General features: G+C 37.3%; 1 protein-coding gene across 13 annotated transcripts in view; it reads left to right on the top strand.

Annotated features, from left to right (window-relative positions):
* STAU2 (staufen double-stranded RNA binding protein 2) overlaps window positions 1-26,729 on the top strand; it is a 337,228-nt gene that overhangs the window by 126,457 nt on the left and 184,042 nt on the right. For all 13 annotated transcript variants that reach the window (XM_032759847.2, XM_058444329.1, XM_032759849.2 and 10 more), the window contains 3 exons: window positions 13,939-14,098; window positions 15,657-15,764; window positions 17,834-18,046. In XM_032759847.2, the coding sequence (XP_032615738.1) occupies window positions 13,939-14,098; window positions 15,657-15,764; window positions 17,834-18,046 (481 nt within the window). The remainder of the gene's footprint in view (window positions 1-13,938; window positions 14,099-15,656; window positions 15,765-17,833; window positions 18,047-26,729) is intronic.

Below are 26,729 nucleotides of genomic sequence, written 5' to 3'. Positions count from 1 at the left end.
ACAGAACCCCAAACATGTAAATAAATGGCCTTTACATAAGACAAAGAGATTTTTTAAAAATTGTAGTAATGTTATTTATTATTTTACATTAAATTCTTCCAGAGGTTTATTTAGTTGATTTCTACTGGTTTTTATAATATCTGAATTTATCAGCTTATCTTCTGCACACTGCTTGGTGTTTTGAACTGCACTGGTGTTCTTTTTTTATTCCTCTTTTTTTTTTTTTTTATAGATGAGGTCTCACTCTATTGCCCAGGCTGGAGTGCAGTGGTACTCAAACCACAAGGGTACATTTGATGCTGAGCTCACTGTACCCTTGAATTCTGGGCTCAAGCAATGCTCCTGCCTCCGCTCCTGAGTAGCTGGGACTACAAGGCATACCACCATGCCCAGATAATTTTTTATGTTTTTTGTAGAGACAGTCTTGCTATTTTGTTCAGGCTGGTCTCAAACTCCTGGCCTCAAGTGATCCTCCTGCCTTGGCCTCCTAAAGTGCTGGGATTATAGGTGTGAGCCACTGTGCCTGGCCTAGATTGGCATTCTTGAGTGACCAATGAACCAAATATCAAGTCTCCTAGACAGGCATGAAGTGATGTTCTCCCGGGTATGGTACAAGCACTAATGGGAAACTAGGGGTGCCGCTGAGCATATGAAATGAAAGTCTAGAGATTCTGCCAGCATAACCACAGCTAAGGGTATTCTTTACAGGGAATAACCAAAAGGTTTAGAGATGCTGAAGCTTCATAGAAACATTGTAGAATATCAAAGAAGGCTGATGGATTAGTTGCCAAGAGGGGAAGAGGCCAACAACTCTGATTTCCTGGGGCTACTATGTTCTGACACAGCATGTATCTTGCACAGGGTGACACAGCTAGTAAAGGGCTGAGCTGGCCCTCCATCCTGGGAGTAATATGTCATCAAAGCTCGTGCTTTTTCTGCTATGCTACACTAACTCATGTAAACATCCACTCTTTGGGAATAGTAGGATGTCATGATGACTGACTTATTTCAGAATATCTTCAAAAACTATTTTGTCCACAGAAAAGAATGTCTTTGGCCACACTTTGTATTTAGTGTGACTAAAATACACGTAGCTGTATTGTGAACAGGAATAAACCATCATAACCCGAGGCCAAAACTGTTAGCCCTTTCAAAGCTCTAAGTATTACTTCAGCCTCTTCCTATGTGTGGTGGTCAGACTGGATATCAACATTGTCTCTTTACCAATATCATCTCCCTTATTTGTTGCTGTGTTTTACCTCGGGGTACATGGCAAAGATAAAGAGGATTGGATGGTTCTCAGCTTAGTGTGCATCCTGGAATAAGAGTCACAGTTCACACTGACTAACTGATGTAAAAGCATACCTTGCGTATCTGCAGCAATGCAGGAAAAGGAGAGCATAGGTAATTGAAATCCACATAGTGCATTCCCCAGAGGATTTGTGCAGGGAAAATTTTACAAATTAATTTAAAATGACTGAAAATTATAAATTATTTAACGTTAATCCAAGGTACTTTAAAAATGGAAGAGTTTTCTAAAAGTTCCAAGTACTGTACTATTTTAGCAAATGTTGCTTTTTTTTACACTTTTAATATTAAACAGTATGAAAGGATCCAGGTAGTTGAGCAAAGTTCTTTTTCCTATTTCTCTGAAAAGCATCTCTATAAAACATAAAAATAAAAAAAAATTAGCCAGGTGTGGTAGTGCACGCCTGTGGTCCCTGTTACTTGGGAGGATTGCTTGAGCCTTGGAAGTTGAGGCTGCAGTGAGGCATAATCGCACGACTACACGTCAGCCTGGGTGACAGAGGGAGACCCTGCCTCAAAAAAGAAAAGTGTGCTTCGTGTCAGACAGTGGTATTGGCTCCAGAGCATCTGTGTAATTTCAGTAAATCATCTGGTTTGGATTGTAATGAACCCCCCAAAGTGTGTTACTCATAGCCGAAGAAATTTCTAAGACCCTTAAATGATTACTGTCAATAATCTGAGACTACTTGCATTGCCTAAAATCTGACAGGACATCTCCATGTGGCAGTTCCAGCTAATAAATTATATTTCTACTTTTAGTTTCTATGAAGCTACTTTAAAACCCTGCAATTTTTTTAAAAACATACGTGTCCTTCTAATGATTGTGAGACTGTGAAACAAAATGATTATCTTTTAGATTAATTCTTATCACAGGTGAGAGGATAAAGTGTTTTGTAAAATAATGTATTAAACATACCTATTCCTTGGCATATATGTTTAGATTTTTAATTATAATTTTTATGATGTGTTGGAGCCAGCATTTTCCTGTAGAAATATAACTCAAGATTTAATATTGGGCAACAGTGGGAAAATGGGATTTAGTATGAAAATATTTACTTTATGTAAACCTTTTTATGAATGCACCTAATATATAAAGTGAAGTCAAGCTGTAAAAACAATTAGCTGGGAAAATGCCAAGTAAAGTTTTTATGTTCCAGTGAGTATCTATTAACTACACATTATTGTTATCATTAAACTATATGCAGATGTATGACTAAATTCATTTAGATTTGAGTGAAAGAGACAGAATACTAGAAGTATGCAGTAAGTATAATTAGTTTGCATCTCCAAACAAAGCACATTAATCTTTCTGCAATACCGCTGATGTAATGTCTCCATGTTACTTTTGGGAGTATGTGAAGTGGGCAAACATCCAAAGTTGATAGTTAATTCTGATCAGCAAAAGCACTGGAGTAGATGCCTGGGCTGGACGTTGTAATAAAGCAAACAGTTTTTAAACTTCTTGGAAGATTTTAGTGCAAACGTAATCATCCATTTGAATCTTTTATTATAGACATTATAAAATTAATTTATCTAAAAAGAGTGTAAACCCTCTTTTAAAAAATCCAGTATGTTTGTATCTTTTATACTTTCATGCTTTTTTATACTTTTAACAAACTTTTCAAAAACATATGCTTGTGGACTTAAAATAATGGAGAGATAGAAGTTTTATAAGTATTTTCTAGACCTCATTTCATGAATCCTTTTGTTGGTGGGAAGGACTTGAGAGATTTTCTACACCAGTTGTTTTCAAAGTGCATTCTCAGAGAACCCTTAACCAAAGATGATATCTGCTGCTGGAATTAAATAATAAGAATATTCTTACAACTCAAAGAAACAATAAGCCATATTTTCCATAAGTTTTTTAGTACTTAAGATTCTGCTATTAGATTACTAGCATGCAGTATTTAGTGAATATATATTGAAAAGTTAAAAGTGTCTGGGCACAGTGGCTCATGCCTATAACCTCAGCACTTTGGGAGCCTGAGTTGGGAGGATTGCTTTAGCCCAGGAATTCAAGACCAGCCTAGGCAACATAGGGAGTGCCTGTCTCTACAAAAAAAAAAAAAAAAAAAATTAGCCAGGCATGATGGCACATGCTTGTGGTTCCAGCTACTCGAGAGACTCAGATGGGAGGATTGCTTGAGCCTAGCAGGTTGAGGCCGCAGTTAACCATAGTCATGCTCTGCACTCCAGCCTGGGTGACAGAACGAGACCCTGTTTCAAAAAAAAAAAAAAAATTTATATTTAAAAAAAAATTGTATGTTTTTGAATTGCATAGTATATGTGTGAACATATATATCTATTCGAAAATTGTCCCTCAGTACACAGATATGCTATATTTCATGAAAAGTATAATAATTTTCAACTGGTTTGTCACCTGAATAAAGTTGAAAGTTGATGCAGACAAAATTGTTCTTATTACTGATGGCTCTTAGAGAACATAAGGCTTCTTGCCCAAAGTCTTTATAGATCTAGTAGCTGGAACTTAAATCCAGTAGATCTTATTCTAAACATAAAAATAGTTTTCTCTGTCCACACTGTCAGTGTTTGTTTTTTTTTTTTTAAACAAGGTTTAATGAGTATATACTAGCTGTGTTCCCATTCAAGTAAGAAATAAGAATATTCTTTATCAGCTGCTATTTAGTATTCTTTTGGAAGTTTGGATCAACAAAATTAGTAAAATAAATTGTGGAAAGAAATAGGAAAAACAAATTCTGGAAATAATAGGAAAATCCTAATTTTTTCTTATGAAACAAACAGTGAGAGAATTAACTAAAATCCTGTTAAAGACAGGAAGAGCACTCTGTAAGGCAGATGAGTACAAAGTTGATATTTAGGAATCAGAAGCCTTTGTATTCACAAACAGGGAAGAAGGCCCCTGTGAGGAGGCCCTTCTCAATCTGTAGCATGTGTACAAACCACCTAGGCTGTTAGATAATGTGCACATTCCTGGACTCCATCCTGAATCCCTTTGGTCAGCCCTGAATCTGCTTTTTACTAAGTGTTTCTAGACCCCATTAGGAGGACTGCAATGTTTTCTATGTGGGACCCACTTGAGAAATACTGCTGCAAGGAACCCACCCTCCCGCCCCCCCCGCCACATTCCTGCAGCATCACTCCGCAATTCTGCTGGTTTCCACAGTGCTGCCATTTACCTCTCAGACAGGCCTGCTGCAGCACCCAGGGGAACACAGTGGCAGCACACTGGAAGAAGAGGCCTCCAGGTCACCTTGCCAGGGACCCTTCTTCACAGTTACAAAGTGGGAACACTTCCAGCACTGCTTTGCTTGTCAGCCACCACAAGGGAGGCACATCTTACTGCTTCTGCCACACACTGTCGGACCACCCACATCTAGTGGGAGGGCAGGAAATAGGGTAGTGTCCTTTAGCACCTGAAGACTTTGAGCAGAACCTCCAGGCTGGGTGCACCCTTTCCTCACCTGCCAGGTTCAGCGTGGCTGCTTTTCACTAGAGTTGATCACCCATTTTTCACTAGTCCTATGGCTACCTAATTCCTGTGTGTTCTACTACCTCCCAGTTGGAATGAGCAGCGATGCTTGGCAAAACTGTAACTGGTTAATTCCAGCTCCTCTGACTCTGCTGCAGTTGCTCCTAGGAAGCTACAGAAAAGCATCTATGCTGACTAGTCCACCTTGATATAATGACCACAATCCTTAAGTGAAATTGTAGCACTGCCTGCAATCCTGTATTTTCTTGGGCAGTTCAGTCTCCTATTTTTAGAGATGACTTTTCCTGCACCATGGAATGGCTTGTCAGCTACTCTCTTCTTGCCTCTGCTCGGGTAAATAGCAACAAGATCCTTTTAAATCATGTCAGATTGTGCCACTTTCCTGCTTAAAACTTTCCAGTGGCTTCCATCATGTGGAATTAAGTTCTGATTTGCTGCCTGGTGACTTCTCAGACCTAGTTTCATACTAATCATTCCTTGACTCAGGGCTTGTCAGGCACAAGGAACACTTGCCCTTTCTCAAAAATTGACCAACCAACATGTTATTTCTGCAGGGCCTTTGCACTTGCTGTCTTATTTGCTTAGAGCACTTTTTCTTTCTGGCATTTCCATGCCTAGAATTCTCACTGTATTCAAATCTGTGTTCAAATGTCACCTCCTAAAGGAGCCCCTGTTACGCTTTTTCTATACCATGCTTTATTTTTCTTCCTAGCTCATCTCATTTGTTGTGTGTGTGTGTGTGTGTGTGTGTACTTACTTGATTGATAGTTTCCTGAGGGCAGTTCTCCATCTCTAGAAACTAAAACTCCATCCTAGTAGGCTTTTAATAAGTATATGTTGAATTATTAATGTAATTCACATACCCCCCTAGCAATTAGACAAGAGTAGGAAGAAGACCAGGTCAGTAACATCCTAGAATGTAAAAGGGAGGTCTTTTACACTTCTCTTTACAAAATTTGGTAGGCTAGTTTGTGGGAGTCTGCCAAGAATGTGAATGAGAGGAGGTGAGATCACCTACAAAAACTGTCTTGTCAGTGAGAAACAAAATAGAACCCTAGGGAGTATCAACATTTAAAAAAAAAATGATTTGTATTGAAATAAAATTTACATAACACAAGATTAACTATTTTAAAGTATACAATTCATTGTGCATTTAGTACATTCACAGTGTTGTACAGCCATCACCATGGTCTAATTTCAAAACATATCTATCACTCCTAAAAGAAACCCCATACCTATTAACAATTACTCCTCAAACTCCATCCTCCCAGCTCCTGGCAACCACTAATCTACTTTCTGTCTCTATGGGTTTGCCTATTCTGGATATTTTGTCTAAATGGAATCATAGAGTATATACTCTTTTGTATCTAGCTGCTTTCACTTAGTATAAGGTAAGTTCATTCATGTTGTAGCATGTAATTATACTTCATTCCTTTGTACGACTGTAAAACACTCCATTGTGGGGACATACCACATTTTATTTATTCATCGGGACCTTTGGGTTATTTCCACTTTCTATTAGGAATAATGCTGCTGTAAACATTTACCTACAAGTTTTTGTGTGAACCCCAGTTTTCATTTCTCTTGGGTATATATCTAGAAGTGAAACTGCTGGGTCAAGTGGTAATTCTGTGTTTAATTTTTTGATGAACTGGTAAACTATTTTCCATAGCAACTGCACATTTTACATTCCCACGAGAATGTATGAGGGTTCCAATTTGCCATGTCTTTATGACTTTTTTTTTTTTAAACTATAGCCATCCCAATGGGTGTGTGAAGTAGTGTCCTATTGTGGTTTGGATTTGCATTTCCCTAATGAGAACATTTAAACCTGGGCTCCAGATGAGTGGGTTAAGAGGAGACAAAAAATGAGCAGAGAGGAAATAGGACTTTGCAGTCAACTTGGTCTTCTAGACTTACAGTGTCCCCAGCATTGCCTTTGGCAACTGATATCCTGCACCTGACTTTTGGCGTACAGAGGTCTTCAGAATCTGCCAGATCTCATACATCTAGAGAGACAAGTTGCTTTGATATTCCCAGTCCAGCATGACTTCTTCAGAGTTTATAGTTAGTACTTCTGCAGTTTATAGTGTTCATCTATCCAGTTCATTCAGAGGCAGCATGGTGTGGCAGTTATGAGCATGGGCTCTGGAGTGAGACTGCCTGGGCTCAAATGCGAGCTCAGATCGAGTGGCCTTGGGAAGGTTAGTGAATGTCTCTATTCTTCAATTTCCTCATCTGTAAAATGAAGTGGGGTTGTGAGGATTCAGTGAGATTAGTATCTAAATGCTTGGAATAGTGCCTGGCACATAGTAAGTGCTTTGTATGTTTTTGCCCTAATTATGGTAATGGTGATGTGATAATGATTTATCTATATATCCATTTAGAGAAGGGGCAAGAACAGGTTTATGTTGGTTCCAAGTATGAGATTGTGGGTGGTGCTTGTGTGTTTACAATAATGGGGCTCTTTGATAACATGCTGTGCTTTGCATAGTCCTGATTATGGCACTACTATCAGTGATACAGTACAAGTTACTTATTCTCTTGGTTTGTGTTCTGTATTCCATAAGTCATTCCACTAATTTATCAAATTTAATTTCAAACACAGATTTACCTTTGTTTGGACAGGGACTAGACTTCCTTCAATTAAGTATTTTTTTTCCATTTTTATTCTAATGTACCATATTATTTTTTAAAACTCGAGATTATGAGAGGAAAGAACATCATTTATAATGCTATCATTTCAAAACACCCTATCCTAGCTTTTAGTGCATATCTTTCTATATTTCCTCTAGGCATTTAAAACATACTTGCAGTAATTCTACAAATAGAATATCCATACACCTCTTTTAAAGCATATTTTCATCTGACCTGTGAATCTTTTCTAATCAGTCCTAATATTTGAAATTCCTCAAGAATTAAGTTAGATCTCATAAAAGATATATTTTTCAAAATTTGTAGATATGAATAGAGAAAGAACTGTCTCCTATCTAGATATTTTATATACATACAAGTTTGAAAATGTGCCAAGGACTATTTTATAGCTCTATGATAAAAACCTGCTGTTTTTCTACAGCAAGAAAAAGAATGCTTAGCAGTGCCAAAAAGTGTACAAAGAGTCAAAATAATCGACATGTCATTTGAATTCTTAGTTTTGGCCTTTAGGGTTCTTTAAACATAAATTGTACAAATATTTTGCAGATAAGTAAACTGAGATAGAAAGGTTAAGTGACATTTCTGTTTCCAGTCAATGTTAGAAGTAAACACAGAAATCCAAAGCCTCTCCTTATTAGATCAGAAGATAGCATTTTCATATATTTTAAGATGTAAGTCTGTAGGGGAGATATGAATGTTTAAGCTGTGTTGAGATTTATGAATAATGCTATCAAATAGAATGAGGTAATTATTTTTCAATTTGTAAAAATCCTAATGTTATTTGGGATATGTCTTTCTCACCTTGTAAAAATGATACTTAGGAAAGTGGAGATGTTGGAGAATAAAACAGTCACAGAATGGTAGGGAGGACATACGGGATTTTAGTTGTTTAGAAAGATGATACAAAATGAGTCCATAAAGAGGGCATTAAATGAAGTAACTTTAGGGAGGTTGGCAAGGATATGTGGTATAAAAAGTTGCTACAACTAACAGTCAAATATAAGTGAATGTAAAATCTTTCCTTTACTCAAAAAGCTGTAAGGAATGCCAAGTATTAAATCAAAGGAACCAGTATACATTCTTTCTTACTGTTGTATTGGGTATCTTGAAGATAGGCTGAATCTCAAGACTTGTTTGGGATCTAAAGGAAAGGAAGATTCTATTTTATTTTATTTACAATTTTATTTATTTTTTGCAAGACTTCCAGCAGATAGAAGGCAAGGAGACATGGGGATAAAAAGGCCTTGCACGCAGCATTTGTCAGATTTAGGCTGTTAAGTAATGTGGCACACAATGCTCATCATTTTGATGTTTCACTTTGATTTTACATCATGCACTTGTGTCTATTTGATTTGACATGCTGCACAAACAGTGTTTCGTCATGGTTGTCTGTTTGTTTCAGCAGCCGTTCACTCAATAAAACATCTCTGAAGTCTATCAGTGGGCCTTAGTTTAGATCCCTTGCATTAGGTTCTCTGGCCTTCCATGAAGATAGACAATTTAATAAACAAAATGAACAAAAATGGAAGAAGATAAAGCAGATTTTTAGGAAACTCCATAAGGAATTTCCTGGACTCTGCAGTTAGGCAGACTTAAATTTGATTCCCAGCAACTCTTTTGGGGACATTTGTTATCTCTTACGGTGACCTTGGGGACATCTCCTGCCTCACCAGGCTGTAGTGAGGATTAAATGAAAAAGAGATATGAAAGACCTGGCCGGGCGTGGTGGCTCACGCCTGTAATCCCAGCACTTTGGGAGGCCGAGGCAGGCGGATCACAAGGTCAGAGATTGAGACCATCCTGGCTAACACAGTGAAACCCCGTCTCTGCTAAAAATACAAAAAATTAGCCGGGCATGGTGGCAGGCGCCTGTAGTCCCAGCTACTCGGGAGGCTGAGGCAGGAGAATGGCGAGAACCCAGGAGGCGGAGCTTGCAGGGAGCCGAGATCTAGCCACTGCACTCCAGCCTGGGCGACAGAGCGAGACTCCGTCTCAGAAAAATAAAAAAAAAAAAGAGAAAGACCTAACCATTGTGCAGTAAGCATTGTGTGTGGTCTCTTTCTTGAATGGACTTTGAAGCAATTGCCAAGTCACATAGGCCACATTGTGGGATGTGGTGATAATCCTGGACCTTTATCATGCAGAGAGTCAGAAGGGCAGCTTAAAATTATGGTTCCATCCTCAGAAACTCTGATACAGCAGATCAGGCTTGGATCACAGGAATCTTCATTTTTAACAAGCATGGAAGATAATTCTGATGAAAGTAGGATCTTTCAAATCCCAAGACTTTTTGGGGATTTAAAAGAAATTCAACCATTTGACCCTGAAATTTAAATAACTTGGATGGGTGAGTTTTCATGGTTCATCTTTTAACAGTAATCATTATGGGGATCTAAACATTGACCACAAAATTCTACTTGAGAAAAATCATTCAAGAATAGCTATGTCTGCTTAGGTAAATATACTAATTGGTAAAAATATGTACATCACTTATTATACGTACTGTGTTAGTCTGATCTCATGTTGCTATGAAGAAATACCTGAGACTGAACTGGGTGATTTATAAAGAAAAGAGGTTTAATTGACTGACTGTTCTGCATGGCTGGGGAGGCCTCAGGATGGCGGAAGGCACCGCTTCACAGGGCAGCAGGAGAGGAAATGAGTGCCAGCAAGGGAAATGCCAGACGCTTATAAAACCGTCAGATCTTGTGAGAACTCACTCCCTATCATGAGAATACCACGGGGGAAACCGCTCCCATGGTTCACTTAACTTCCAACCAGGTCCCTCCCACGACACATGGAGATTACAATTCGGATTACAATTCAAGATGAGATTCTGAGGGGGGACACAGCCAAACCATATCAAATACCTTATTAAAAGTGAGCTTAATACTTGAAATAAGTGAAAGTAGAAGGAAATCCATTAAATAGAACATATCAATCTTTATAATTAATAAATTTTGGGTGTTTCTTTACCAAAGGAAATAAGTATTTTGAGACCAGACCTATCACACAAAAACCATTCTGCATCATCTCTCCTGTAATTCAATCTGGATGCAATTAATGAGAGTGCTCTGGCTAATCTTGATTGTCATGATGGTATGAGGAGATGTGATATATAAGGTATTCAAACCATGTGGGGTATATTATTAAGAATCATTGTTAAGTAAGAGGATGAAGTGAAACAGAATGAAATAAGTCAGGCATCCAGTCTTGGTATTTCCTGTTGTTAGTGCTAGAATTTTTACCTTTTATGTTAAAAATGCAACATACTTAATTTTTCCTCTGATACTTACACAATATAATTTATATATACATATATATCCACATGCATGCACATACACATACATTGAGCCATATTTGATGACCAAAAAGGGAGAGGCCCCAAGGGCTCTTTGGTGTGCAATTAATATTTTGGCCAGAAAATCAGCAGATTGTTTCAGTATGGTTATGTGTTATGACATCATATTCCAGTAAAGTTATAATGAACAGAAATTTTGTTTGTCTCTGTGGCAAACCAAAATGAGTTTTGTAATTGTCAGCAGGCCTTAGTGATTATAGTGGCGCCCACTCCCTCTACTGTAGTTAAAGGTCTGTTAGCATTTCAGCTGTGGACCTTCTATTTTCAGAAGTTTATAATTAATTGTAAACATTTGCTCTATGGTGAAAGTTTGCCATATAAGATCTCAGTTCAGGAGTAAATTTCTGATTTCAAGTTGTCTTTTAAAATTTTATAGTAGCACCAGTTAAAAATAAAGTTATGTGGAGGTGGGAAGATTGAATTTTGTGAAATACAAAGTGAAGATGACCCGCATTATTCATATTAGTCTGTCAGATTTCTGCATTAAGGGATTAAAATAAATTTCTGCATTAAAGGGATTAAAATAAAATAGATGATAGGAAATTGTGCACTTCAGTACACAATATTTAATTGTTGTAACCAAAAAGCAAAAAAGATTGTAGTTTTTTAATGCTTTTTAATCTTTGTTTATAATAAAAACACATTTAAAATGCTTTATCTTAATAGAAAACTGTAGTTCGAGAAAATTGATTTTAAGTTAAGCGTTTAAAACAGTAACTTTTTCTTTTTTTCATACTCTGAAGTCCTCTCCTTCATTTGACACTGTTAATTACTCCTGTCCCTGACATTGTGTTGTAATTTTTCTTCTAACTTTGACCCTTTTTCATCTCTTTCACTGCTGTCTATTGTTTCCCTTGCACTTTGATCATAGGCATTAATCATTTCCTAGCCTTAGGCTCTTTTTTGATTCCTTTACACTTACCCTTTCCAGGTGCTTATCCACTTGCATGGTTTCAATTATTGCCTCACAAATCTGCATCTTCAGTACCAATCAACATTTCTAGTTCTTCACCTTCAGTAAACCTTCATTGATTAGTCCCATCTGCCTGGTGAATTCTTACATGATGGGCTGTATCCAGTTTATCTCGGGTTGAACATAGAGCGTCACTACTTGGATGTGCAGTAATTATCTAAAATACAGTAGGACCTCAATTGGACTTCTTTTTGCTTGGAAACAAACATTTTTTAGGACTGGAGTGATTTTTAACTCATTTTTTTCAGCATTGCTGTTGTAAATCCACCATTCCATCAAAATTGATTCTGTTTATTTTGCTAAGTTGCTCAATTCAGTGGTCATATTTCTCAGTCATCATTTTACTTGACCTGTTAGTAGCATTAGATCCAATTAATCCCTCCCTTCTCCTTGACAGACTTTTTTCCCGTTTGGCTTTCAGGAAGGACATCGTGCTTGCTTGGCTTTTCTCCCATCACACCCTCCCACAGAGTTCTCATTATTTTATGCCTTTAAATACCACCTATATACTGATGATTCCCAAATGTTATTTCTACCTTGGACCTCTTTCCTGAAGTCCAGACTAATAAATTCAGTTGTCCAGTTGACATCTACACTTGGATATCTAATAGGTCTAATAATTGAACATCTCCAAAACAGAGCTGTTGAAATCCACCCCCAGCAAATCCATTTCTTTTGCAGTCTTCACTGTCTCAATAGATGGGTACTCCATTTTCCAGTTGTTTAGTTCCAAAACCGTGATGTCGTCCCTGACTCTCCTCTCATATTCCATAGCCAGGCCTTGAGTAAACCCATCATCTCTACTTTCAAAATTCATCTAGAAACGATGACTTCTCGTTGCTTCCATTGCTATACCCTAGTTCAGGCCACTGTCACCTTTCCCCTTGATTATCCCAGTAGCCTATTAGATAGCCTTGCTTCCAGCATTGTTCCCCTACAGTGTGTCCTCAAAATAGTAGTCAGATGGTTATTCCAAGAGATAAGTCAGATTATGTCACTTCTCTGTGCGAAACCTTCCAGTGGCTGGTCATTTCACTTGGGGTAAAAGATGCCTACAGCAATTTGTAGGGAAGGCCCTATGGAATCTTGCCACCTCTTCTCATCTAGCTTTTCCTCTCTCCCTAAACTTTTGCCAGACAGGCCTCCTCCGAGCTACTTGAACATGCATGGCACGCTCCTGCCTTGCTGCCCTTGCTGCTGGTATACTTTCTGCTTCAGATGCACTGTCCCAGATATCTGCATGGCTTCTTCCCTAACTTATTCCACGTCTTTACACAATTGATATTTTTTCAATGAAACTTCTCTTGGCCACCCTATCTAAAACCTACCTCCCTGGCACTTCTGAACCCTTTCCTCTTTACTTTTTCTTACATCTACCTCTAACATACTAGGTATTCTACGTATTTTTCTTATTGTTTATCTTCCCCACTCTAAGTGTTGTTGTTCATTGTCATAGTCCCCTGTCATATAGAAGACACTCCATAAATAATTGCTGAATTAATGGATTTTATTACATATCTTAATTTTTTCTACTTAATTTCTTTTGGTTTTCTTGTTTCTTCTTACAGCCTCTGTTATCTCTTCATATCTGCATTATTGCAGGTTTTTAGTCACACCTCATTAGCCTCATTACCTCAGTCACCGTAAAATGTATGAATATAACACTTCCTGCTTAAGAATTGGCCTAAATTCCTTATTCTTATGCTGAATCTGCTCTCCTTATTACTTTGCATTGTAGTCGGTCCATTTCTCTGCTCCTATATTTCTAATCATAATTATCTTCTGCAAAAAGCACGGTAATCTACATGTTGTCGCCTGAACTGACCCAGCCTCTGTTGTAGCTTCACTAGACTGTTCACTTACTTCTGTCAAAATCTGACTGAAAACTTCTCGCCAGGAAGTATCCTGTGATATAATTAAAATAATTTTTACTGTATTGTGTTATGTTTAATGTTGTATTCGATATATGTTTTTCATGGAGATCAGTATAAGCTATTATCTGTAGATGTATTGACTCACATTTTATCAAAAAAGTATGTTTTTGAGGTTAAAGTTTTAAGAGTATAGCACATTATATAATTGGTATCATTTTAAACAAAATAAATCTTATGAATGATTATAGAGTGGTTTTATTAAGCTAACTTTAACGTTTTTATTTTCTTATTTTAGGTATCATTGCCCAGTGCCTAAGATCTTTTATGTTCAGCTCACTGTAGGAAATAATGAATTTTTTGGGGAAGGAAAGACTCGACAAGCTGCTAGACACAATGCTGCAATGAAAGCCCTCCAAGCACTGCAGAATGAACCTATTCCGGAAAGATCGCCTCAGGTGTGGTGCTGCTGCATGTGACAGTCTCTTCGTTCTACTTTCCCAGTGAAACAAATCAGAGCATTTTATAATTAAAATAAATAATCTGTTCTGATAGGGAAGAATACTAGAGTGAAGACCTGCTAAGATTTGCATCTCAGACTGTCTACTATACTTGCTTCATGTGTTCCTGCAGGGTGACTATCTTTCAGAGCTTTGGTTCTTCCCTTGAGTTCACTTCCCAGGCAACTAGGGATTTGGGGATGTATATGAGGATGAGAAATAACATTGATTTGGCTTATATTTCATGCTATGTTTATTGAATATAGATTACATTGTGTGAATCTAGAATCAAGGATTTAAAGTGGAAGAGATTTTATGGATTTTTCAGTCCTCTTTGTTTTACAAATGACATTGAGGCTGTACTTGAGTAATCTCACTCATTCTCATGGCTTCAGCTACTTTGTCGATTGACTTCAAAATAGTATCTCTAGCTCAGGTATGTCCTATACATAGCATAGTGAGCTTCTTTTTTCTTTCTTTCTTTTTTTTTTTTTTTTGAGATGGAGCCTCGCTCTGTTGCCCAGGCTGGAGTGCAGTGGCAGGATCTCGGCTCACTGCAACCTCTGCCTCCCGGGTTCAAGCGATTCTCCTGCCTCAGCCTCTTGAGTAGCTGGGACCATAGGCGCATGCTACCACGCCCAGCTAATTTTTTGTATTTTTAGTACAGATGGGGTTTCACTGTGTTAGCCAGGATGTTCTCGATCTCCTGACCTCGTGATCTGCCCGCCTCGGCCTCCCAAAGTGCTGGGATTACAGGCGTGAGCCACCGTGCCCGGCAGCGTAGTGAGCTTCTTACTTACTCTACAGTTCAACCTCTACAGTTTTCCTTTCCCCAAACCAATTGTTTCTTTCTCCTTTGATATTTATCTTAATGGCAGACTTAGGTGTTTTTCTGCTTGTACTCTTTCATGAGAGCTCCTATCTATTTCTTGATCTGTTTTCCCACTAGATCATTCTCTCCCACTTCTTGACAGCAGGAATACTGTCTCTTTCTCTCTAATAGTTATAGTAGGTTCAGCATATATGAGGCCTTCCAGAAGTATGTGTTAAATAAGTGAATAAAGTAAACCGATGCCTGTGCCAGACATAGATCTCCAACTAGGATGCTTCTGGTTTGCATCCTGTACTCTTTCTGTAACTTCATCCTCATAGATCACATTAGAACGCCAGTGGGGGAATTCCTGGGTGTTGGGGGTTGGGTGGGTAGAGAACTCTAAAACAAGAGTGCCAGGTTTAGGGATGTAAGCTGAACTCAAATTAGTGTGTGGCTGAGCAAAATATTTCCGAAGTCTGCATTAAATGCTTTTCCTTCAAGGAAAACAAGCTAAAAACCGAGTAACAAAAAGCTTGGCAGGAAAGCCCTTGACTGCTGTGGTTACAGGAGAATGCAGCAGATACAGTCTATATAGTTTGTTGTTTCTTCTTGTAATTTAAATAGGCCATCTTGACTGTAGAATAAAAGTAAAGTTTGTTATAATATCAAGATTCAGTGTTATCCTATTTTTTTGTGATTTAGAATGGTGAATCAGGAAAGGATATGGATGATGACAAAGATGCAAATAAGTCTGAGATCAGCTTGGTGTTTGAAATTGCTCTGAAGCGAAATATGCCTGTCAGTTTTGAGGTATGTACTCGGTAGAGATCTTCCCATTTTTTCCCTTGCTCTGGTTATTTTAAACAAACAAACAAATCAGATTAACTGGTATACTAGTATCCTGCAAGAGTTAATGTGCTTCTATATGTTCAAACCCAGTATTATGAAATGATCTAGGCCCTGGTGAAAATAGAAATCATGATGATAACACAGATTCCTTCTGATTTTTTTTCTTTTCTGTATTAAGCCTTTTGTATACATGATATTTCAATTTTTATTATAAAAGTTATTTTCTGGGTATAGATAATTGGTGGTATCCTATAGGATTTGGTATTTTAAATAGGATTAAATTAAATTTATTCAAGTTAAGATTTAGTGACACACGTTAATGTCCAATTTTTTTTTCAATTGCGTGGAGGCCAAAATATGTTTAACTTTAACCGCAACTAACAAAATCACCAAGAAGTAAGATGTAATGAAGCAACTCTTGACTTTACAGCTAGATAAATATATTGCAAATATATTCATAAAATTTATGAAATTTCAAAAAAGAAAACAATAATTATTATAATACTTCCCTTATTAAGAGGTCACTAATTTTACAATTCATGTCTGGAAAGTAGACAAGAACCAGGAAATAAGCTGCAAGAGTTGTGGAGAATCTTCCCTCACATTGCATGACATTCACCTACTAGAAAGCTCCCACATCTTACTCATTGGCAGGATCATCTGAGTTGGACTGAGAAACTGTTTGCTTTCTCTTGGACACATTCTTACAGGTTGCATTATCTTGGTTCTCAGTCCACAGCATGTTAAAAGCAGCAAAATGAGGAAGTCAGGGAGAGAATGTACTTGAGATCCTATTGGTCCAGCAAGAAATGATACGGAAAATTTGGAAAACCTGTAAAAAGTAATTGCTTATACTAAAAAATTATTGGAATTTTTTTTTTAAAGGCTACAATGAGTAAGAATAGACAGTTTTATTATTCTTAGATGTTCTTGGGAACATCAATATATTATGGTATAGGATATCTCATGTTTATAATGATGATCTAATGTGAACAATTAAAGGTTAAATATTTAGTATTCTCTACTAAGTAAAATATATTCTTTTTTAAAAAAAATCGAGAAGAATGTCTATCAAAGTGGTTAAAATAAACAGCTTTGATGTTTAAATAGTAAACCTAAATTACTTGGAAAGTGTGCTTATGATAAATTCCTCATCCCTAATAATGTCACCTTATTGAAATATTGCGGTGCTTTCATTCCTTTTCCTAATTGGTATCCAATATTAGAAGACAGAATTTCAGTGTAATGTTAAATAGTAACTACTTAAATAGGGCATCTTGTATAGGTCATAATTTTGAAGGAGACTAAAGTTTTGAATCCTCAGGTTTTGGAAGGCATATTTCCTCCAAAAGCTGACATAGTGTAAAAGTGAGAGCAGATAAAACAAGGTTTAGGAACATTACATTCATAGTTGACAGATCCATAACTCATTACTCCAGAAAGCTAGGAATTTTCTTGGCATACCTACTTACTTTTTAAAAATCATGTCACAAGAATAAATATCTCTTTCTGTAAAACAGCTTTTGACATCACTATCAAAAACAGCTTATTTTTATCCATCAACTGTTTTTGAGAGGCCTCCACAGGCATGGTGCCTTATGGTTTATAGAACTACTCGTTTCTCCAGTAACTTACTCGTACATAGGAGGAAGTTAGATATGTATGTAATTATATACAAATTATCATTCTAGATGGCTAATCTAATATGGTATCTAATCTAATGGTATCTTTGATGTTCTTAAATTTGTGCTCCATAAGACATGGAGAAACTGTAATTAGAATGATCTGTTTTAAAGTAATAAATCATTTTGACTATGAATCAAATGTGTTTATTTATATTTGTTTCAACTGCATTAAGCATCAAGTGTCATAAATAGTCCCAGTATAATACCTTCATAATAGCTTTCTTAAAGAAATACTATAATTTTGGCATAATACTAATTTTGGTTTTGATGTGAATATTAAGTCATACTTGAAGAATACATCTTAAGTGCCTATCCATTATTTAATATTTTACTTGAATTTAATAGGTTATTAAAGAAAGTGGACCACCACACATGAAAAGCTTTGTTACTCGAGTGTCAGTAGGAGAGTTCTCTGCAGAAGGAGAAGGAAATAGCAAAAAACTCTCCAAGAAACGCGCTGCGACCACCGTCTTACAGGAGCTTAAAAAACTTCCACCTCTTCCTGTGGTGGAAAAGCCAAAACTATTTTTTAAAAAACGCCCTAAAACAATAGTAAAGGTAAGTTTATATTTGTGAACATCAGTCAGTTTTACTAAATAAATATTATAGTAGCTGTAGATAAGCATTTTTCTATAAGGCAGATCCCTGAACTTATGGACAATGTACAGTCCTGAAATCAGAGCAGGACATGTGATTATAAATTAATGACAATTCTGTTTTGCTTTTTAAATACCTGTGCACCTGCATTTGTTCACCAAATAATCATAATACCTTAGGTATTTATGTATTTCTTTGTTGTTTAAAAAGTGCTTTACCATTCATGTCACCTTTACTATAATCCCCCTCATGACCGTGTAAGGTGGATTATCTTAGCCCTTATTTTACAAATAACATTTTACAAAACGTGTTCAAAGAGTTTGCTCATTTTTATTCAGCAATCATGTCAAACCTCCTGAACTGCTCTGATCTCTAATCCAGTGTTCTTTCTGCACACAAGGCTGTTACATAGTAACTTCTTAGGATATCATGAAATTGGTAACAAGATACACACAAAAAAATCATGTGACTGATACTAACAATGATAGCTACAGCAGCTGGAAATCATAAAGCACTCTATGTGCCAGACTTTGTCCCAACACTTTGCATGCTTTAATCACATTTAATCCACATAGCAACCATATGAAGTAGATGGTGTTATTTTGTTGCCATTCGTTCAGATGTGTATACCTTGCCAAAGAAGAATATAGAGCACACAGCTTTTCAAGATATTGTGATTCTTTTATTGGGTCAGAATTTATTTACATTAATAAGAGAAGAAAGGTAAATATCAGAGGAATGAGATGAATCAGCATTTAGTACAGGACAGTGCCTGTGAATGCTTGACACGTATGACATGTCTGGAGCTGGAGTTCTGTGTTTCCAGAGAGAGCCTTAAATTGCCAGCATTTCAGTTGCTGGCTCAGCCTCACTGATTTAGCAGCCTTCTTCTGATCAGGCTGTACAAATGAAGGATTACAGATAAGAAATATATTTAATCTCAATGGATTTCTTTTGATTGCACAATGGCACAATTTAGGTATTTTTACAGGTTTTATACCTTTGTACCTTTATTTAAAAATACATATATACATATATACAAAAATAACTACTTAAATACTTGTTTTTAATGAATACTGACATTACTTCACTTAAAAGAAGATGTAATAGGTAATGCATTCCCTGAACTGGAATTATATGTTATATGTAAGGTAGACTAAAAATAAATACAAGTAGATCCACTTATCATGAGTCATAGTGGTTCCAAAGAGGACTGGCACATTCATTCATATGTTCCTCCTACACAATCAGGAGTAGAATATCGCTATTAAGAGAGTGGCCTTTAGAGTCAATTTTGAGTATGAATCCCTGTGGCCTGAGCAAGTTACCTAACTTTAAAAATATTTCTTCATTTATAAAGTGGGAATGGTAACTGACCTTGCTATATGGGATTATTTTAAGTATTAACTGAAACAATGCACAAAATGCATTAGTAATTATTAAGTATTCATTATTATTAATGATAATGCAAATACTGTAATAAATAACATGTATTAACTATTGATATTTTGTATCTAATACTACCTATTCACATTTTATGTTTATGTGAATATATCCATGAACTGTTTTCTTAAATCTATTAATATATAAAATCTATGGCTTTTCTATGATGGAAGAACAGCATTTTATGTTGGAATGATGGCACAAAACTGGTCACATAACTTCCGTCTACTCTATTAAACTAAGTTTTATCTTGATAAATTAAGAATAATAAACCAGTCTGGGCGCGGTGGCTCACTCCTGTAATCCCAGCACTTTTGGGGGCTGAGGCGGGTGGATCATTTGAGGCCAGGAGTTCGAGACCAGCATGGCCAGTATGGTGAAACTTGGTCTGTACTAAAAATACAAAAATTAGTTGGGTGTGGTAGCATGCGTCTGTAATACTAGCTACAGCTCAGGAGGCTGAGGCATGAGAATTGCTTGAACCTAGGAGGCAGAGGTTGAGGTGAGCCAAGATCACTGCCACTGCATTCCAGTCTGGGTGACAGAATGAGATTCCATCTCAAAATAATAATAATAATAATAATAATAATAATAATAATAAACAACTGTTAGGCTGGAAAAGATCTGTACATTTCTATAGTAGGATATAAATCTAACTCTTGTTTTAACTATAGCTATTAAAAGCAAGATTATTATTTAAATGTTATTCCCCAGAGGTGGGAGATAGGAGAAACATTTTGAATTCTCAATTATTTGCTACTGCTTCCAGTATATAAGCAATATTCTCCCAGAACTTCCCTCCTAGGCATCATTCAGATCTCAGCATAAACTTGACTTTTTTAGGGACTCCTCTGGTCCTCTCCTACTCCCAGACTAGGTTAGCCTCCTGCATTTTTCCTCATATACATCACACTTGGAGTTACTTTTGCCATGTCTGTCTTATGTTAAAATAAAGCTTGTAGATACTCTCTGAAATGTAAGATTATTTTGAGAGAATAACGTGTATAATGAGTTGGAATCTAGGTAATTTTAAGTATGTTCATACCTTATAATATGTCAGTAAATGGATCAGCTTGGAATAGTATCCTGGTTTTCAGCATTTTCCTTACTTCTTTGTGTGGTTTTTACATTGAGGGTCTATAGTTTGTTACACTCAATGGAAGCAGAGAAAATATCTATGATTATTTGCCTTGGTTTTATTTAAAGTAATAAAATAATCACATTGTCTCATTTGATCACTTAATCACTCTGTGATGCAGCATTCATTTCCATCTTACAGATGAGGCCCTTTATATTTAAGAAACCTATCCAAGATCCTGTAGCAGAATCAGCTTTCAAATCCAGTTGTCACATCTGACTCCAGTGCCCATTTGATACTGGTTAATTGTGAACTTTTGGATTTTCAGATTCACTGTATAGGGTTATCCTGTTAACATGTAAAACTGCCCTGATAATGTCTTTGTGTTTACATTCTGTTTTTAGATGTAATTCTCCTCTATAAGACAAGACTTCAAAGAAATCTTTCTAATCTTAGAGATCAAATGTTCTGGACAGTTACTATAAGACTGTCCTTATTGGTATATAGAATGATGATTTAAGATTTGCTGTCCAAGGAATAACTTAATTGTCAAGAGTGCTGGTAGTTCATTTCAGTCAGCAAGAAACCAAGTCATCCCCTCCCCCACTGCCTTTTTTTTTTTTTTTTTTTTTTGAGACAGGGTCTAACTCTGTCTCCCAAGCTGGAGTGCAATGGCACCATGATCTCGGCTGGCTGCAACCTCTGCCTCCTGGGTTCAAATGATTCTCCCATGTCAGCCTCCAGAGTAGCTGGGACTAAGCATGTGCCACCATACCTAGCTAATTTTGGTATTTTTTGGTAGAGATGGGGTTTTACTATGTTGGCCAGGCTGGTCTTGAACTCCTGGACTAAAGTGATCTGCCTTGGCCACCCAGAGTCTTTTTTGTCTTTTTTTTGAAACAGGATCTCACCTGTTGCCCAGGCTAGAGTGCAATGGTAGGATCTCAGCTCACTGCAGCCTTGATTTTTCTGGTCTCAGGTGATCCTCCCACCTCAGCTTCCCAAGTAGCTGGGACTACAGACACAACACCACCATGCGCAGCTAATTTTTTGTATTTTTTTGTAGAGTCAGGGTTTTGCAGTGTTGTGCAGGTAGGTCTCAAACTCCTGGGCTCAAGTGATCTGCCTACCTCAGCCTCCCAAAGTGCTATGATTACAGGCATGAGCCACTGCGCCCAGCCCCAAGCAATTCTTAATGTACGCTGAACTCCATCATTATCTAAATTGGATTTATGTATCTGATTCTTTTCATTGCAATCTGTATCAACAATAATTTCCTTGGAACTCAGAGACATTCTCTGAGTCAAATTAAACAGAAATAAAGACAGTATGCTACTGGAAACACATTCCTATTTATTTAACATCTTCATGAACTGGGCATACTACTTCTAGTGCTAGACTCAGAGCTTCTCTTTACCTTTTCATTGGGATTTCAATCTTAGACTTATAAATTATTATGTGGATTTGTCTTTTCTCATCAGTCCCTCTTCATTCCCCTTATAATTAATTTAATTTTTTTTTTAAGTTGAGACAGGGTCTCACTCTGTTGCCAGGCTGGAGTGCAGTGGCACAATCTCAGCTCACTGCAACCTCCACCTCCTGGGTTCAATCGATTCTCCTGCCTCAGCCTCCCGAGTAGCTGGGATTACAGGTGCACACCACCACGCTCAGCTAATTTTTTTGTATTTTTAGTAGAGACAGTGTTTAACCATGTTGGCCAGGCTGGTCTTGATCTCCTGACCTCATGTTCCACATGCGTCGGCCTCCCAAAGTGCTGGAATTACAGGCATGAGCCACTGCGCCCAGCCCTTTATTTAATTTTTATTTTTCAGGATATAAGTAGAAGTTGAAACCAGTATTTTATCAAAAGCTAAAAGTTTCCTTTGCTCTTTCGTTTCCCTTCGTCTAACCATTGCAACGGTGAAGTTCTCAGTCTTTTTCCTCCTCTTTCCCTAAGCTGTTCTTCTAATTCTAGGGGTTCAATTTCATCTTTAAATAGATGATTCCCGAATACCGTATGCTCTGCACTACCTATGAGACATCTCCACTTACTGTTTCACGGGTGCCTCAAGTTTTGGGCCCAAATTCATCATGTTCCCTTCTAAACCTCTTTCTCCTGCAGCATTCTTTATCTCAGTGACTGGCCCTAACATCCAGCTGCTGAAATGCTGGGGGTCATTTTTAACGTCTCTTTTTTTTTGAAGATGGAGTTTTGCTCTTGTTGCCCAGGCTGGAGTGCAGTGGCACTATCTCGGCTCACTGCAACCTCTGCCTTCTGGTTCAAGCGATTCTCATGTCTCAGCTGGGATTACAGGTGCCCGCCGCCACGCCCGATTAATTTGTTTAGTTTTAGTAGAGACAGGGTTTCACCATATCGGCCAGGCTGGTCTTGAACTCCTGACCTTGTGATCCACCCACCTCGGCCTCCCAAAGTGCTGGGATTACAGGCATGAGCCACTGCGCCCGAGGTTTAACTTCTCTCTTACCCCTTATGTCCAATCATTCATTAAGTCCTATTTATTCTGTCAGCTAATATTTCTTTTTTTCTTTTTCTTTTCTTTTCTTTTTTTTTTTTTTTTTTTTTTTATGAGATGGAGTCTTGCTCTGTCGCCCAAGCTGGAGTGCGTGGGGTGATCTTGGCTAACTGCAACCTCCGCCTCCTGGGTTCAAGCGATTCTCCTGCCTTCCTCAGCCTCCTGAGTAGCTGGGATTACAAGTGCACGCCATCACACCTGGCTAATTTTTGTATTTTTAGTAGAGATGGGGTTTCACCATGTTGGTCAGACTGGTCTCGAACTCCTGACCTTGTGATCCGCCCTGCCTTGGCCTCTCAAAGTGCTAGGATTACAGGAGTGAGCCACTGTGCTTGGCCTTGTCACCTAATATTTTTTAAGTTGGTTCCTTTCTTTCCTTCCCTTCTATCACTCTTTGGTCCAACTCACAGTCATCTATTAACCTGAACTACTACAGTTAAGGTTTTAACTGGCTACACGTACTCTTGACACCAAATGATCGTTTAAAAAGTATGGTCTTTTAGAGACACCTGTCTAATCATATCATGCCTCTGCTTAAAACCTTTTAGTAATTTTCTTACTCTTTGGATAAAGTCCAAAATCCTAAACATAGTTTGAAAAGACCATGAGGGATCTGCCTGGAAGCTGTACCTGGAGCACCACACTACAGATTGTCAAGACGAAATGGCAGCAATCATCCGGAAGAGCTAAGACTGCACAGTGGCTCTTACATAAGTTTAGTGTAACGTGTAATCTGTAACAGAGTGATTATCCATGTCTTTACAGATAGTAGAGACAAGAATAAATTTTCATAGGTGGAAATAAAGTTTTGACCATATAATATATGCAAACTTTTATTTCTAGGAAAAGTACATGAAGAAAGTTCATATGTAGAAAGATAATTTGGTTTCCAAGAATTTTTGCTTTTTATTTTTTTATTTTTTATTATTATACTTTAGGTTTTAGGGTACATGTGCACAATGTGCAGGTTTGTTACATATCTATCCATGTGCCATGTTGTTTTGCTGCACCCATTAACTCGTCATTTAGCATTAGGTATATCTCCTAATGCTGTCCCTCCCCACTCCCCCCACCCCACAAGAGTCCCCGGAGTGTGATGTTCCCCTTCCTGTGTCCATGAGTTCTCATTGTTCAATTCCCACCTATGAGTGAGAACATGCAGTGTTTGGTTTTTGTCCTTGCGATAGTTTACTGAGAATGATGGTTTCCAGCTTCATCCATGTCCCTACAAAGTACATGAACTCATCATTTTTTATGGCTGCATAATATTCCATGGTGTATATGTGCCACATTTTCTTAATCCAGTCTATCGTTGTTGGACATTTGGGTTGGTTCCAAGTCTTTGCTATTGTGAATAGTGCCGCAATAAACGTGTGCATGTGTCTTTATAGCAGCATGATTTATAGTCCTTTGGGTGTATACCCAGTAATGGGATGGCTGGGTCAAATGGTATTTCTAGTTCTAGATCCCTGAGGAATCGCCACTCTGACTTCCACAATGGTTGAACTAGTTTTTTTTTTTTTTTTTTTTTTTTTTTTTTTTTTTTGAGACGGAGTTTCGCTCTTGTTGCCCAGGCTGGAGTGCAATGGCACGATCTTGGCTCACTGCAACCTCCACCTCCCGGGTTAAAGCGATTCTCCTGCCTCAGCCTCCCTGGTAGCTGGGATTACAGGCATGTGCCACCATGCCCGGCTAATTTTTTGTATTTTTTTTTAGTAGAGGTGGGGTTTCTCTGTGTTGGTCAGGCTGATCTCGAACTCCTGACCTCAGGTGATCCGCCCACCTTGGCCTCCCAAAGTGCTGGGATTACAGGCATGAGCCATTGCACCCGGCTTGAATTTTTGCATTTACGTTATAATACATGCAAAAAGCTATATATAAACTTGTGTATAAGTAAAAAAGCATACTAAGTGTGAGAAAGACCTACTGCCCAACTTGAGTATAAAATATCTCTCAATAAGCATTGAAGCTCTCTGTACGCTCTTCTTCCATCACGTCCTCGTGCAACCTTCCCCAGGCAACCTTTATCATTAGTTTTGTATGGCCATTTCCTGCCTTATAGTTTTACTATGTTTGTTTTTCTAAAAAAAGTTATTTGTTTAGTTCCTTTAAACAACTTTATTGAGGTATAATTGACATAGAGTGACTTGTACATGTTTAAAGTGCACTGTTTGATATGTTTTCATATTTGTTTGCATGTGTAAAACTATGACCAAAATCAACATAATGAACCCATCCATTCCTCCCAGAATTTTCCTCATGCTCCTTTGTAATCTTCTACCTTCATTTGCCAAGAAACCACTCTTTTTTTGGCTGGCTCCTTTAACCCAGCATAATTATTTTGAGATTCATCCTTATTGTTGCATGCATGAATTGGTAGTTCTGTTTTTTTGCAGGTAATATTTCATTGAATTGATATACCACCACTTGTTTATCCATTCACCTGTCAGTGGATATTTGGGCTGTTTCTAATTTTTGGCTGTTACTCATAAAGCAGCTATGAATATTTGTGTGTATATCTCAAGAGCATATGCTTTCATTTCTCTTGGGTAAATCCTTCAAAGTGGAATGGCTTGGTCATTTAGTAGGTACAGTCAACTTTAGTTTTTCAAAGTTGTAGCAGCAGTGCACTTTTACATTCTCATCAGCAGTGTGTGAGAACTCCAATTGTTTCACATCCTTGCTAACACCTAGCATAGTCAGTTTTTAAAATTTCAGATGTTCACATAGACGGGTATTGATATCTCATTTTGGTTTTAATTTACATTTCCTCTGTGGCAGATGATATCGAGAATTTTTTATGTGTTTACTGCCACATGAGGCCTGATGAATTGTTTATTTAAATTTTTTGCCAGCTTAACAAATTTTAATTGCTTATTTCAAATAATAATACATTTATTATTGAATTTTTGGAGGTCTTTATATGCTCTGGATACAGGTGCTTTATTACATATGTACTTTGCAAATATTTTCTTCAAGCCTGTGACTTGTGTTTTTCAAAGAGCAGAAGTTATTAATTTTGAAGATTTATTATATTTATTTTATTATTTATATTATTGTTTCGTTTTATTATTATTAGGTTTTTTTCATGGAATGTGATTTTGGTGTTATATCTAAGAAATTGTTACCTAACCAAGTTACAAAAATTTTTCTTCTGGAAGTCTTATAGTTTTAGAAATTACATTTATGTCTATGAGGCATTTTGAGTTAATTATTTTTATAAATGATATGAGGTTTGGCATGAAGATTTTTTTTTCTTTTTCTTTTTACATATGAATAGCCAATTGTCCCAAGACTATCGGCTGAAAAGACTACCCCACTGAATTCCTTTTGTACCTTTGTTGAAAATCGTGACCGTGTGTGTGTGTGTGTGTGTGTGTGTGTATCTGTGTCTGGGCACTTATTCTGTTTCATTGGTCCCTTTGTCTATCTTTATACCAATACTACACACACTGTCTTGAATGCCATAGTTTTATAATCTTGAAATTAGGTAGTCTGAGTCTTTTTTTTTTCCTCCAAAGTTTTGGTTCTTTGTCCTTTGCATTTCCATATGAATTTTAGTATCAGCTTACACATTAAATTTTAAAAA

Source organism: Hylobates moloch, unplaced genomic scaffold, assembly GCF_009828535.3.
Source record: "Hylobates moloch isolate HMO894 unplaced genomic scaffold, HMol_V3 SCAFFOLD_9, whole genome shotgun sequence".
Classification (NCBI taxonomy): Eukaryota; Metazoa; Chordata; class Mammalia; order Primates; family Hylobatidae; genus Hylobates; species Hylobates moloch.
Note: the sequence above shows the minus strand (reverse complement) of the source record. Positions and strands in the feature narration are given on the sequence as shown.